This window comes from Macaca thibetana, chromosome 15, assembly GCF_024542745.1.
Source record: "Macaca thibetana thibetana isolate TM-01 chromosome 15, ASM2454274v1, whole genome shotgun sequence".
Lineage (NCBI taxonomy): Eukaryota > Metazoa > Chordata > Mammalia > Primates > Cercopithecidae > Macaca > Macaca thibetana.
Genome location: NC_065592.1, coordinates 90,582,582 through 90,598,285, shown reverse-complemented (window position 1 = coordinate 90,598,285; position 15,704 = coordinate 90,582,582). Strand labels below are relative to the sequence as shown.

Sequence of the window (15,704 nt, the reverse complement as noted above, 5' to 3'; positions counted from 1 at the left end):
AAAAGCATTCCCTATTCAATAAATGGTGCTGGGAAAATTGGCTAGCCATAAGTAGAAAGCTGAAACTGGATCCTTTCCTTATTCCTTATATGAAAATTAATTCAAGATAGATTCGAGACTTGAATGTTAGACCTAATACCATAAAAACCCTAGAAGGAAACCTAGGTAATACCATTCAGGACATAGGCATGAACAAGGACTTCATGTCTAAAACACCAAAAGCAATGGCAACTAAAGCCAAAATTGACGAATGGGATCTAATTAAACTAAAGAGCTTCTGCACAGCAAAAGAAACTACCATCACAGTGAACAGGCAACCTACAGAATGGGAGAAAATTTTTGCAATCTACTCATATGACAAAGGGCTAATATCCAGAATCTACAAAGAACTCATACAAATTTACAAGAAAAAAACAACCCCATCAAAAAGTGGGCAAAGGATATGAACAGACATTTCTCAAAAGAAGAGATTTATACAGCCAACAGACACATGAAAAAATGCTCATCATCACTCCCCATCAGAGAAATGCAAATCAAAACCACAATGAGATACCATCTCATACCAGTTAGAATGGCTATCATTAAAAAGTCAGGAAACAACAGGTGCTGGAGAGGATGTGGAGAAATAGGAACACTTTTACACTGTTGGTGGGATTGTAAACTAGTTCAGCCATTGTGGAAAACAGTGTGGCGATTCCTCAAGGGTCTAGAACTGGAAATACCATTTGACCCAGCCATCTCATTACTGGGTATATACCCAAAGGATTATAAATCATGCTGCTATAAAGACATATGCACATGTATGTTTATTGCAGCACTATTCACAATAGCAAAGACTTGGAATCAACCCAAATGTCCATCAGTGACAGACTGGATTAAGAAAACGTGGCAAATAAACAACATGGAATACTATGCAGCCATAAAAAAGGATGAGTTTGTGTCCTTTGCAGGGACATGGATGCAGCTGGAAACCATCATTCTCAGCAAACTATCGCAAGAACAGAAAACCAAACACCGCATGTTCTCACTCATAGGTGGGAATTGAACAATGAGATCACTTGGACACAAGAAGGGGAACATCACACAGTGGGGCCTATTGTGGGGAGGGGGGATGGGGGAGGGATAGCATTAGGAGATATACCTAATGTAAATGATGAGTTAATGGGTGCAGCACACCAACGTGGCACGTGTATACATATGTAAACCTGCACATTGTGCACATGTACCCTAGAACTTAAAGTATAAAAAAAAAAATTTCCAAGTGGACAGGCCTTTTGTTATTATATTATACAAAGAACACATGATCTGTATGATCTTTGAATTTTGTAAGTATTTTTCCTTCATACAAATCATTTATATGAATGTTCCATTGGTTTTCCAGGAGAATATGCTTTGTATTCATGATAGACACAAAATATTTATGTTCAATGGTATCTTTCATATCTTGATGGCAAGAGGGATGAGTTTTTCAAGTTCTAATATTACTATACAGTAAAACTAATTTTTTTGAGAGTGTGCAGTTCTATAAATTTTAACATATGTATAGACTCATCTTACCACCACCACAATCAGGATACAGAACTGTTCATCACCAAAACAAACAAACAAAAAACAAACTCCCTTGTACAGCCTCTTTGTAATCAACTTCCCCCAGCTCCAACACCTGGCAACCTCCAATCTGTTCTGTCACAACAGTTTTGTCTTTTCAAGAATGTCATATAAATGGAATCATACAGAATGTAGCCTTCTGAGACTGGCTTTTTCACTCAGCATATGATGTTGAGATTCATCCAAATTGTGACGTTTGCCATCATATGGATGCATCTCTATCCATTCACCTGTTGGAAGACATCTTGGTGACTATGAATGGCGCTGCTATAAATATCCATGCACAGGTTTTGTGTGAACATAAGTTTTCATCTCTCTATATACCCAGGAGTGGGACTGCTGGGTCATATGGTATGTGTATGTTAGCATTTAAAGAAACTGCCAAACTGTTTTGAGTGACTCAGTCATTTTGCATTCCTACCAGCTGTGAGGAACTCCAGTTGCTCTGTGTATTTATCAGCATTTCAAAATGTTAGCCATTCTAGTAAGTGTGGGTGCAGCAGTAGACCCACTGATTCTGAAAAGAGATGTGTTAAAGCTTCTCATTATAACTGGTTTGTCCATTTTTCCTTGTATTTCTAAATTCTCACCCTATAATTTTAAGATGTTTTTGTTTGTTTTGAGACAGAGTCTTGCTCTATCGCCCAGGCTGGAGTGCAGTGGTGCCATGTCAGCTCACTCCAACCTCCGCCTCCCAGGTTCAAGCGATTCTCCTGCCTCAGCCTCCCAAGTAGCTAGCTGGGATTACAGGCATGCGCCATGACACCCAGCTAATTTATTTAGTAGAGATGGGGTTTTGCTATGTTGGCCAGGCTGGTCTTCAACTCCTGACCTCAGGTGATCCGCCCACTTCGGCCTCCCAAAATGCTGGGATTACAGACGCGAGTCACCATACCTAGCCTAACATGATGTTTTTAAATTGCAGATATAGTTTTTAAAAAACCTTCTGCAACACTGTACTTATCAGCCAAAAGAGTCTTTTGTCAACCCTTTACCAATTTTCACGTTGGGTTCTATTTAGTCTGAAGTTAGCACAGCCACATTTACCCTTTAGCATCTGCCTAGTATATTTTTGTCCATCTCTTTATAATCTATGGCAGTGTTTTAGATTGTGCAAATAGCACACAGTGGGATTTCGTGTTTTTACTCAAGCCTAAAGATTCCAGAATTTAACCTGTTCATGTTTATTATGAGTAAAAAACTTGACCTTGCTATATTGTGGATTTTTTATTTATATGTAGCTTCTTTTTCTTTCCCGTCATGCTGGATCTAAAAATTCCATTCCCTCTTTCCAGGTAGTTCTGTAGCTATTAAAGTTGTTGACATATATTTGCTTCCCTCTCTTCTCATGGCAAATGGCAATTCTGCACTTCCCTGGTCTGCTGAACTTGGGCACAGCCATGCAACTTTCTTTGGCCAAAGAAATGTGAACAGAAGTGACATATGTCACATCTAGACAGAAGCTTTAAGTCACAATATATGCTGCATCATACTCTCTTTCATTGGACACCGGAACCAGCAATGTTCCAAATATTGACGTTCCACCAGCCTTGCTCCCAGACTGAGGGTGATATTGAATAGGGGCCTCTAGCCAATCTGCCAAAGGCAAATTGCATGGGCACAAATAAACCTATGTTGTTGAAAGTAATTAAAATTTGGGAGCTGTTAATGCAACATCATCTAACCTATCCTTACTAACATACCCTTAACTTTATATGTATTTTAATATATTTTTTCAATCAATACCTAGAATCAAACACTACCTATATCCTTCCCATGAATAAGACAAGATCTAGGACAAGCTTTCATTTTCTATGTCCTGTCCTGCCTCCATTCATGTTCAAACCTAGAACTTTAGTTGGACTTTTTCACATGTCATTAGTATTTATTTAGACTTTTTCTGTCTACAGTCACCTCTGGTGATTATAGTGGATTTGCAGGTCACAAAGCCAAAAGTAGTTTGTCTCATATCTTTATCCGTTTATTTGATCTAAACATCTTTCATGGGGCTGGGCACAGTGGCTCAGGTCTGTAGTCCCAGCACTTTGGGAGGCCAAGGTGGGAGGATCATTTGAGGCCAGGAGTTCAAGACCAGCCTAAGAAAGAACCCATCTCGGCCAGGCACAGTGGCTCACACCTGTAATCCCAGCACTTTGGGAGGCTGAGGCAGGTGAATCACCTGAGGTCAGGAGTTTGAGACCAGCCTGGCCAACATGGTGAAACTCCATCTCTACTAAAAATACAAAAATTAGCCGGGCATAGTGGTGGTGCCTGTAATCCCAGTTACTAGGGGGGCTGAGGCAGGAGGATCACTTGATGGTTGCAATGAGCTGAGATTAAGGAGGTTGCAATGGGCTGAGATGGCACCACTGCACTCCAGCCTGGGCAACAGAACGAGACTCCGTCTCAAAAAAAAAAAAAAAAAAAAAAAAAAAAAAAAAAGAAAAGAAAAAGAAAAAAGGAAAAGAAAGAACCCATCTCTACAATAATTTTTTAAAACTTAGGCATGGTGGTACATTTCAGCTACTTGGGAGGCTGAGGTGGGAGGATCATTTAAGCCCAATGGTTCCTGGTTACAATGAGCTGTGATCCCATCACTACACCCCAGCCTGGGTGACATGAGTGAGACCTTGATTAAAAAAAAAAAAAACAACAACCACACTTTAATGGATTCATTGTTCATTTTGGTTAGTTACTCTGAGGAAGATTTTTTCTAAGTAATTTAGTTGCTGATGAAATGTCTAATACCAATTAATATCTTCCATTTCATAAATTTAAGCTTCAACTGAATCCATTCTGCTGTGTAGTCCATCTTCTGAGTGTTTCAGTTTTATAATCAAATTTTTAATTTCCAGTAATCTGCTAAATAATCCGCTAAATATTTTTTCATGGCATCCTATTCTTTATGAACGTAATTATCTTTATGAATTGCTGAAGATTTTGATTCATTAATTTAAAAATTTCATGTTTCCCCTAGTAACTATCTTCTTGAACAGGTTAATTTTATGCCTCCTTTTATGTTACTGGTTTTCTTCAAATTTGATGATTTTTGGCTGTCCATATTTACAAATGAGGGCCTAAGATTAAAGTTTGAAGTATTGTTTTTTCATCCAGATGGGAATTCTGGTTCACTTTCAGTGAACACAAATGATTACAGGCACTTATATGGTGATTATAAATGGAAGTGGCAGATCATCATAGTCAGAGATCGATCACGTGGGCAGCTTAACTTCAGTTCCTCTTCATAGCCATTTTGGGTAATTCCCTTATTCTCTGATCCCAGCATTTCTTGGGTCAGAGCTCCCACTTCAGATGGCCGCTTTCTTAGCCTGGTGGCAAACTCCAGAATTAGATGCTCCAAAGATGAGTGGAATGGCTTAGCTGTTCCACCCTTTAATTAACTGGTACTTAGATCATCTGCTTCTTATCTTCCAGAAATTCCACACTGTTCAATTTCTGGTTTTCCAACTCTGCTATTATTTTTATTTTAATATTTCTCCAATCATTTCAATGGGATTCTAGAAGAGTAAAAGAATGTGTTCAGTCATCCACGTTAACGTTCCAGCACGTAGTGTATAATCAGAATTTTTCAAAAAACCAATCATCTCCTATCATGCCGATCCTCTGAAAATCAAGTGTTACTGTCTTGAGATTAGAGATTCTCTAAATACCCATTTGAAATTGGACGAACAAATTATTGGATATAGAACTGGATGGGCAAGTTAAGAGTGATGATTTTTGACCACTAGTAACTATGTGTGAATTTAAGGCAGGATGACAAGCTCTTTGCTACAGTATCACATCTGACTGTTTTCTGAAAAAAGTCCTGTTTGCATATGGATTGTATATGTTATGGTAAGTACTCAGTAAAGGTGCATAGTAATTTCTCAGTAAAGGAACATACTTGTACCTTTCTCTAAACCAAATGAAAATATCGTATTTCAAAATTAAATGATATTATTTCAGGTATATTGAAAGTTTAACAATTATTTGCAGGGCTAAAATTGTATATATTAAGCAGCAAAATATCCACATTTATAATTCTTAATGTTATGGTTTTAAATGTTTGATAAAATATATGTAAAATATGGAAGAATTTTAAAACTATAATTATGTGTATGTGTGTAGGTCTTGTAAAAATCCATGGTTAAAGAAAATTGGGGATATCAAGTATAAACTCATTTAACTTCCAGTTCTTCCCATTTTTGTCTCTGTTCACACTTCCCAGGATCCCCCAACTCTACAATAACTTTTACATATTTTACAACGTGACCCCATCCCTGCTTTTATTTTCTTATCCGTATTTCTTTCCCAGATTCTCTAAGTTACTTATCTAACCATTTTGCACTCATCTCAAGTTCATTAAGAATTCAAATATGTACATCCCCATCTGTTCAGATCTGTTTCTTTTAGTCTAAAGAACATTAAAGTATCTCATGCTCCCTCCTTGTCTGAGATCCTGCTGCATAAATGAGCCTCTCCTTCTTTGCTTGGTTCCTTCCTTTCACCTTACAAACATTTAAGTCTTTTTTACTCTAAAAACTTCCTCTTCACCTAACTCCATTTCCTCTTACCATCCAAACTCCTTCAAAGAGTAGCCCTACACCCAAACTTCATTGTCCCCTCAGGGTATTCCTGCCCTTCAATTTACTGCAATCTGGTATTTTCACCAACCAATTCAGTGAATTGCTCTCATTAAGGTCACCTGGGACCTAACTGCCAAAATCCCGTGGACACCTATTCTCTGCCAGGTGACACTGTATTCTTCTTCCTTCTTGACACTCTTATCACTTGTCTCTCTCAGAATCCTTTCTTTGCTTAGCACTTAAACTTTGACAGTCCCCACAATTCTGTGTTCTCATCAACTTTACGATTTTAACTACTGCTTATATGTGCTGATGACTTTCAAATTCTTTATTTCCATGTCTTCACATGCACATCCAATCATCTAGCAGTCATTTCCTCCTGAAATTTACAGGTGATGTATTCAACCTGTCCCAAACTAAACTCTTCTTTCCAAAGCAGTTCTTTATCCCATATTCCCAGCCTCAATGACACCACCACCCAATCTTAGTCACAGAAACACAAGTCCACCCACTGCCCTTTTCCTTATTTCCCATAACCAAATCTTATTTAACTGCCAAAATAAGATTAAAACTTATTCCCTCCCTTCATCTATACCTTGTTTTAGATCCCCTTCTCTTCTTGCTAAGTCATAAGTTACCAAACTGGCATTTCGTGGCACCAATTGTTAGGCACTCCTATTTAAAAAGGATTCTATAAACAAGTATATTTGAGAAGGGCTGCATACCATATCTTGAAGGCTGCATACCTGTCTTGAAGAGTCAGAATGAACATTAGCCTCTAGCACCCCTGAGAAGTACTACTAAAGAAACCTGCGGCCGGGCACGGTGGCTCATGCCTGTAATCCTAGCACTTTGGGAGGCCAAGGCGGGCAGATCACGAGGTCAGGAGATCGATACCATCCTGGCTAACATGGTGAAACCCCGTCTCCACCAAAAATACAAAAAATTAGCCGGGCATGGTGGCGGGCGCCTGTAGTCCCAGCTACTCAGGAGGCTGAGGCGGAGCTTGCAGTGAGCCAACATTGCGCCACTGCACTCCAGCCTGGGCAACAGAGCAAAACTCCGTCTCAAAAGACAAAAAAAAAAAAAAAGAAAGAAAGAAACCTGCCTAATTCTATTTATGCATGGGTCTCCTTTATGTTGGTCTAAAAATTATTTCAGTAGGAGAAGAAGTGGGAAGATAAGTCCCATTTACAAATCAAAGACAAACGCTCTTCAGAAGAGTGTGGAAAACTGATCTCCATACTTCTTTAATGTATCAGCCTAAAGCTAATGATCTTAAATGCAAGCCTGAGCATATCATTTCCATTCTTTACTAGCTCATTATTTACTGAAGAAAAAGAACCAGCTCCATGCAATGTGGATTATAAAACCCAATCTCGTTCCCCTAGCTGCCTCCTTGAGCGACATCTGCCAGTGCCTGATGACATTTCGGTAACTCTCAATTACTTGTGTTTGTGGTTCCTCAAACACACATACTCACACTTACAGCTCTGTACTTCTACTCATGCTATTCCCTCTGCCCTGAGTATCCTTCCCCTTCATCTCCTTATTCACCAACCTCTAATTCGTCCTTTAAGACTTAGCTTAGAAATTAACATGACCTTTGGTCTCTTTAGTTGGCCTTTCTTGGCCCCACTGCTCTCCTCCTTTTTCCCCAAACACTGACTAAACTCCCTCAGCATTCCCACCATAGAACGTAATATACAGTATTACACTATCTGCTTGTGTGTCTCCCCTTCACCCGACTGTTAAAAGGCCAAGATTACATCTTGTTCATTGTTTCATTCCCATAACAGTCAATCCATGATTAATGAACTCAGTAGTAATGTAGTAGCCCTTTTAATAACAATCAGGCAAGACCATCCAGAAGAAATCCAACACTCCAGCTTTTCTCTCATCTCATCTCTCAAGTCATAGTCTGGTTGTAGGAAAGGACTTACCTATGCATATTTTACCAGGGAGGGATATTTACTCCAAAGATTTATGTCCATACTCTTACTAACTCTGCCTTTAAAAAATTCTACCTAGGTGTGCTTTCTGATAGCGCCACTCTTTTCTACTTATAGTGTTCATTGGCTTTTTTCTTGGAATCATCCTTAAGTGGTTCCTCTCTTAACAGTGAAACACAATAGCTGCTTAAAGTATGGGTTCTGGTTCAGATCCCAGCCCTACCACCTATTTACAGCAGTGCAACTTTGGGCAATTCACATAATCTGTCTCCTCAGGCTCCCCATCTATAAGATGGGCATAATAATATTAATAGTTCCCTATCTTATAGGGTTGCTATAATCCATGAACATGCTTAAGCATCTAGACATGTTTACTGCTCTGGTTATATATTAGAATATGTCAATGGCTTCTGGCCATGTGATATATATTTATTTCCACATTTAACCAAATGGTAAAATTATTCCATTTATTCATTCCCATCCCTTTCTATTCATCATATTCTCCTTTGTTGTTCTGTTTTCTCCCTCCACAGAATATTAGTTCCTTGAGAGTAAAGGCTTTGTTTTGTCCACTGCTGAAAGCCATAGCACCCAGAATGATATTATACATACTAGCCCCTCAGTAAACAATTGCTGAATGAACGTTGTAAACTATCAAAGGGAAAAATAGACCAAAAATTTCATTATAATAAAAAGTACAGAGAAATCTTCCTTTAGTGGCTTCCAATCCTATATTTTAAGACACCATATGCCATAATAAAAACATAAGAAAATTTATTAAAATTTAAAGGCAAAAACATAATTTCAAAATATTTAGTCGTATGAAAGGCGTGATAGAGAATGGATGCTTTCTTGAAATTCAAAATCAGATCCAAGAGTATCACTTTCAGAATGTTCTAGTGGACTGGATTTACTTTTATTTGTCTTGGATGAAACAGTCACTATTCTATTTTCTTTCTTGACAGAAACAGATTTTTTCAAAGACCTACTTTTAATTGATTCATTAACCAAAGAACTAGTTTCCCCAGTTCCTTTGCTTTTCCGGTTTTCAGGAGAGTCAGAGCAGGAATGCAGGTCCTTTCCAGGGTGTTTCTTACCAGAGTGTTTTTTGGTATATTCACCTGTTTTGGTCTTTTTCTCTGAAGAAGATCTGCTATTTCTGGACAACTCCTCTTCTTTTCTTTGACTTCCAGTTCCAGAAGTCGCATCTGGTAAAGGAGAACACATTCTAGCAATGAATCCCTCAAAAGACTCCTGCCGCTGCTCAGCGGCTGGGACTCCCAGGTTGTCGTTGGAAGTTCCTAAGGTCTCTGGAGTAGAAACTGGGACAGGGAAGGAGTCGAGAGGCAAAGGAATTCTAGCATCACCTGTAATTTTCTGAAACTAGAAGGAAAAACAAAACAAAAATTTAGTGACGAACAAAGCCAACCATTAAAAAGTCAAGTTCAAAACATCAATGTTATTCTGTGATCTTAGAAGATTTCCAGGTCATTTTTCCCCTAATTATATCTTGCCAAGTGATTGCCAACTCAACTTAGCTATATCCAGAGGTAGGTCCAGCACATTTTCAGACTTTTGTGTTTTGCGTAATTATTACTAATTTATCACTCCCTCATTAAAAAAAATAGAACCTTATTCTATAAGAAAATTAATTTCTTTCCTATCCTCTATGCACATGTGAGCAGTATCCAATTTGTAAGCAGACTGAGTTTTCAAGTCGTCAGTTGCCAAGACCAGTCTGAGACTGGCTGAGATGGGAGATGGGGGCTCCAAGTAAGGCCAGAGGAAAAGCAGCAGGGGATTCCTGTGGCAGACAAGTTTGCCCCTCCCATTCCCATAACTAGATGATGCGTATAATATACTGCCTGTTTGTTATATATGAATTACTTATTCTGAAAAATTATCTATATCAGTACTTGTACCTTCATTAGTGTTCCTTCATTGTAAGCTGACTGCATACAAATAGAAACCTAGATGAAATATGAATAGAATAGACATTTATAAAATTTAAAATTTAAAATATTTTCTCTACTCTTTCATTTCTTCACTGAGGATAGTCTACTTTAAATCATAAATTTTCAAAATAACTTTCTTATTTTTTATTTACAACAATACAATATAATGAAATGGGTACAAACTTACTAATCTCAGTCTTGGAAAGGACCCCAAAGATGCTTCTGGTCCCCAAGTATGTGAACAGATCATTATTCTTTTCTCTCTTAGTAATTCCCTTTTTTGCTAATCACTTGTAGAATCACTAAGTTCTGTTCTATTCACTTACCTGGATATTTTGCATCTGCCCTAGGGCATTCTGCTTTGGTTCTGGTCTTTCATCTTCAAGTGCCTTCTTTTCTTCTTTAGGTGGATTACTAACAGTAGAAGTCATCTGGGGATGACCTAGTAATTGAAAATCTGACTGATCTATCCCAGCCATTGTGGCAAGCTGCCCAAGCCTGGTCAAGAGAAGAAAAGGAGGAAAAGGCAAGGATTACTAGAATCACATAAGAACAGCTTACATTTCCCGGAACCTATGACCATGAAATACTTCTAAAATCTTAAAACCCATTATCCTACTCCAGACCACACCCCCATCCCTCCCAGTTTCTCAGATCTTCCCACATTTATCCTCTGAGATGAACCAAATCAGATCGTACAATCCTTTAAGCACTGTTTCTTCCCCCAACAATGTATTAGATACCTCTTGACTTCATTTCCTTACTTATTCCCTATTTTACATACTGTCTCAGTAGAAGCTGCATTTTCTACCGCATACCTACTGCCTCTCACCTTCATCCCCACACATCTATACCACCTTTCCTCCAGTCCTCAAGAATGTTTGTTCCTTCCCTCACCAAACTGTTCACCTACAAAACATAACTCTATCAATTATCTACCTCCAACTCTCTTTCAGTATCTTCTTTTAGCAAAATCATTCTTGGTTGAGGACCACTGATCCATATCTCTATCTATATCTACCCTGCAGATTAATAACAATTTTAATGTCTAAGACAAAGTTAATTTTAATTCAAATTTATTTAACAAGCAAAGTGAATAAAATAAAAATTCCTATACATTCCTGAATACTTTCAATTAAAACTACCTTCAATTTAGTCTTTAACAAGAATTACCCTTAACCAATTACTCTATCTACAGCTTACTCTTTTTTTTCTTTTTAAGAGATGGGGTCTTGCTATGTTGCTCAGGCTAACCTTGAATTCCTGGGCTCAAGTGATCCTCCTGCCTCAGCCTCCCAAGTAGCTGGGATTACAGGTGCAAACCACCAAGCCAGGTAAGTTTACTCTTTCATATTGGGCAGGTTTGTCATTTCGCATTTCTTTTAAAATTAATTCCACATTTAAAAAATCAAGTGTATTACTTATAATTACACAGTAAATATGACTTCAGGAAGCTATAAAAATTACTCAAGTTCCTCAGCAAAACACCATTAAAGTCATGGAGGGACGAATGTCATAGGGAGAAAGTAACTAACCCAGCATCTTTAAGGAGATCCAAAAAAGCATGAAACTTCTGAAAAGAATTCTCAATGCTGCCCAAAACACCTTCATCATCCAGGATCATATTTGTCAATGACTGTGCATGAAGGGCTTCAGACAGAGAGAAATTTATATTTCTTAACTGGGCATTTTCATGTTCCAGCTATAAAAGAAGATTGAAAATGTGTGACATCATTTTCTCTCATTATCACCAAAATAGTTTTTATGAAACTAAAATAAAACATTTTAAAAATGTAATTAATTTGCAGTTAATCTAACTCTCCACCAGTAAAGACAGACCATATTACATAACAATCAAAACCCGGAGATAAGTGGCAAAACCTCCTACATAAACAATATAAACAGTATTTCATTAATGATCTTTCAAAAAGATCACATTTCTAACAGGTTAAATACATACCTGGATCATTCTATATTTAAAAATTAGCTGTGTAAGGTTTCCCTCAAATTAGACAACGAAATAAAGAGTAAGCATATTACAATCTGGCTGTTAAGAACTAATTTTTGCCAGTAAAATGCTTAATAAATTTAAAAGTCCTATTTCAGACCCAATTTACTAACTGTACAATTACCAATATTCCCCCTTTGCTTCTTGAAAATATGTACTCTCCTGCACACCATCCCCCTTTATCATCTATTTATTTAATACTACACATAAGTCTAACTCTGGTATTTCTCAGAAAGGCCATTGTGTTCACAATGCACCTTTTGCCTTATACAATCAGGTGCTCAACTTTTACTGAATGATTAACTGTCTTACAAACCAATGCATATACTTTCAAAAATTCCTCCTTAAACTTGCTTTGTAATAATATAGTTATATAGAATGTTCTAGCTTATGCTGTGCTCTTATGCACATTCACCTAATTTAGTCCTCATGGTATAGATTTTTATCTTTCATTGCATTCTTACCAGTTTTCCATTATCTTTTACCTTATTTATTCATTTTCCTAATTCACCATCAGTAGATAGTCTCATCCCCATCTTTTATGTAATTGTATATCAGTATAAGCCTAATAAATGCATTCTTGAATTGATGCATCATGAACAGAAAATAAGCTCCAGTCATATAAAAGCACAGGAAAAGAAAACAAACTACAAGTTTTACATTTTTAAAAAACATGCTTTTTGGAATACACATCACATGATCACCAAATATAAGTAAATACAAACATTAACATAGTGTGACCAATTTGCAATATACTGTATTGTCTCACTTTAAAGTTTATAAAATGTATGTATGTATGTATGAGTTAAAGTTAAACCAAAACAAAAACAAAAAAAACTCTCAAAAGGTAAGAAAACTTTTATTTACCTCACTGACTCGCTTATCAGCCTTAAGCCTTATCACTCTTTCCTCCTTTAACTGCTTTAGGCACTCCTCCAGTTTTTCCTAGTATTAAGTAATAAAGTAAATATTGTAATTAATTCCCAATACGATCCCCAAAACTCTTCCAGCTATTGAGCTTACCAAGTGTTTAGGGACAGAGCCAGAAGTGAACTCAGATATCAGGATTACAACCTACTGCCTGTATAATATCATACCATGCTAGGGAAATTAATTACCAAAAACATATCAAATTCTCACATTACAGATTTAAATCCCACTCTTTCCAAAATAAATTTGTGATAGCTCACCATAGAAGGCATACACATATGTTTATTGAGTCAGAAATAAAAATTAAGGCTATGAAAAAGAAATTCTATTCTTATTTGTGGATCCATTATAATAGGAAGCCCTAGTAACACACTTAACACACCTGAATTATGTAACAGCAAATTAAAAATCAAGTAATCAATTAAAAGGGATAGGGCTCTTTCTGGTAAAGATTGAAATACAAAAGGAATTAGCCATGATGGAGATTCTCCAATTCCCTCCAGAGTGAGGGAAGGAACTCTACTATATACCTACGTTAGGAAAGGAAATTGGTACCACTTTCTGGAGTCGTCTTCAGTAAATACTACCAATTCTATGTCTGGGAATTTACCCTAAGGAAATCACCAAACATGCGGACAAAGATTTATCTACCAACATAATGTCATAGGACTGTTTGTAACTAAAAGCCTCCAAATTGTGATTGTTTAAAAAAAAAAAAAAGCACATTCATATGATGAAATGTTCTATGGAGCCACTAAAAACAATGATACGGGTCTTAAGCAGAGTTAATGAAGGTCGTTTTTCTTGGGAGATGGTCCATAAGCTAAGTAAGATTCTCTGATGTGGAAGAGCATTCAATGATGTGACAAAATATTTTGATACCTTTTTGAGATAAAAGTGCAAATTACAAAATATCCAGGTGTGTGTACCATGCAGAGGTGGTTTTTATTTCCCTCGATGTTTTTCACGATTTTCAAAAATTTTCTCAAAGGGCATGTATTTTTACACTCAGAACACGTTTGAAAAATCAGTAAATGCCCTAATAACTACAAATTCTTTAATGCTTCATTATCAGTTAAAGCCAACCAAGTTTTTATGGGAAAAAGGAAAAACAAATTGCAAAATTCCTCTACTTACTGTTTACATAATGGTTTCAATATTTAGAACTGTTATCAAAGAACTTCTAACCAAACATGCAAATAAGCAAAAAACTTATCACAACTGGAGAAAGAAGACTAAAATCCTACATTCCTAACTAGTTCTAAAAATCACATCAAAGCACAATTACATGAAATTGTTTCTCCCTCTAGTGGAGGAAGTGAGAACATAATGTTACATTTTTATGAAAGCACCCTCCTCAGTACTCCTTTGAAGAGTAATTCAGGTTCCTTAAAGAAAATAAGGAAATATGAAACGAAACAATTAGAAAGTAAAATCACTTAACATTCCACTACTTAAAAATGACTAATGATAAAGTGTTGTAGTAATTTTCCTCCCTGACAGCTGCTCCTCTTCCTCCCTTCTATACATGGAAGAGTTGATTTTTTTTCTGGAATGCAACCCCAGAAATATCAAATGTTATACTGTACAACAACCCTTGAACATCAAGGGCTTGAAGTATGCAGGCTCATTATATGCAGATTTTTTTCAACCAAATGCAGATCAAGAACAGTATTCTGGCTGGGCACGGTGGCTCACACCTGTAATCCCAGCACTTTGGGAGGCCGAGGCGGGTGGATCATGAGGTCAGGAGATAGAGGCCAACATGGTGAAACCCCATCTCTACAAAAAATATAAAAATTAGCTGGGTGTGGTGGTGCGCACCTGTAATCCCAGCTACTCGGGAGGCTGAGGCAGGAGATTCACTTGAACCCAGGAGGCAGAGGTTGCAGTGAGCCGAGACTGGGCCACTGCACTCCAGCCTGGCGACAGAGCAAGACTCCGTCTCAAAAAAAAAAAAAAAAAAAAAAAAAAAAAAAAATACAGTATTCTCCTATGCAAAACCTCATACAGAGGGCTGACTTTTTTATATACCCTGGTTCCACAGGCCAACTGTGAGGCCTGAGCATACATGCATGGATTTGGGTACATGCTGGAGGATGGAGTCATGGAATAATAACCTGAGTAAACTGAGGGAAGACTGTATATCCAATTTTATGTTAGACATTCTTCCATTTAACATTGAATCAGAGAACTCATAACTTTGACTTTTTTTTTTTTTTTTCTTGAGACGGAGTCTCACTCTGTCGCCCAGGCTGGAGTACAGTGGCCCGATCTCGGCTCACTGTAAGCTCCACCTCCCGGGTTCACGCCATTCTCCTGCCTCAGCCTCCCGAGTAGCTGGGACTACAGATGCCCACCAACACGCCTGGCTAATTTTTTGCATTTTGAGTAAAGACGGGGTTTCACCATGTTAGCCAGGATGGTCTCCATCTCCTGACCTCGTGATCCGCCTGTCTCAGCCTCCCAAAGTGCTAGGATTACAGGCGTGAGCCACCACGCCCGGCCAACTTTGACTCTTTTAGTGGGCTACAAAATATTCCACTGAGCCAGCTTATTAGTTCATGTAATCATTCCTTTATGGCTAACAAGACTGTTTTCAACTTTTCAACATTATAAGATAAAATAATCACTTTTAAGCATGAAGGATTTGTTCTCCCATATT

The 15,704-nt window shown here is 37.6% G+C and overlaps 1 protein-coding gene across 10 annotated transcripts in view; it reads right to left on the bottom strand.

The window, feature by feature from the left end:
- Positions 1–4,275: 4,275 nt before the first annotated feature.
- Positions 4,276–15,704, bottom strand: part of CEP78 (centrosomal protein 78) — a 36,265-nt gene continuing 24,836 nt past the window's right edge. For 3 of the 10 annotated variants that reach the window (XM_050761114.1, XM_050761115.1, XM_050761113.1), the window contains 5 exons: positions 12,977–13,054; positions 11,637–11,803; positions 10,428–10,599; positions 10,069–10,116; positions 8,904–9,529 (listed from right to left, as the gene is read on the bottom strand). In XM_050761114.1, the coding sequence (XP_050617071.1) occupies positions 8,960–9,529; positions 10,069–10,116; positions 10,428–10,599; positions 11,637–11,803; positions 12,977–13,054 (1,035 nt within the window). In that variant the 3' untranslated portion in view covers positions 8,904–8,959. Of the gene's footprint in view, positions 5,127–8,903; positions 9,530–10,068; positions 10,117–10,427; positions 10,600–11,636; positions 11,804–12,976; positions 13,055–15,704 lie in introns of those variants that run through there. The other 7 variants (XM_050761117.1, XM_050761118.1, XM_050761116.1 and 4 more) reach the window with 5 other exon arrangements.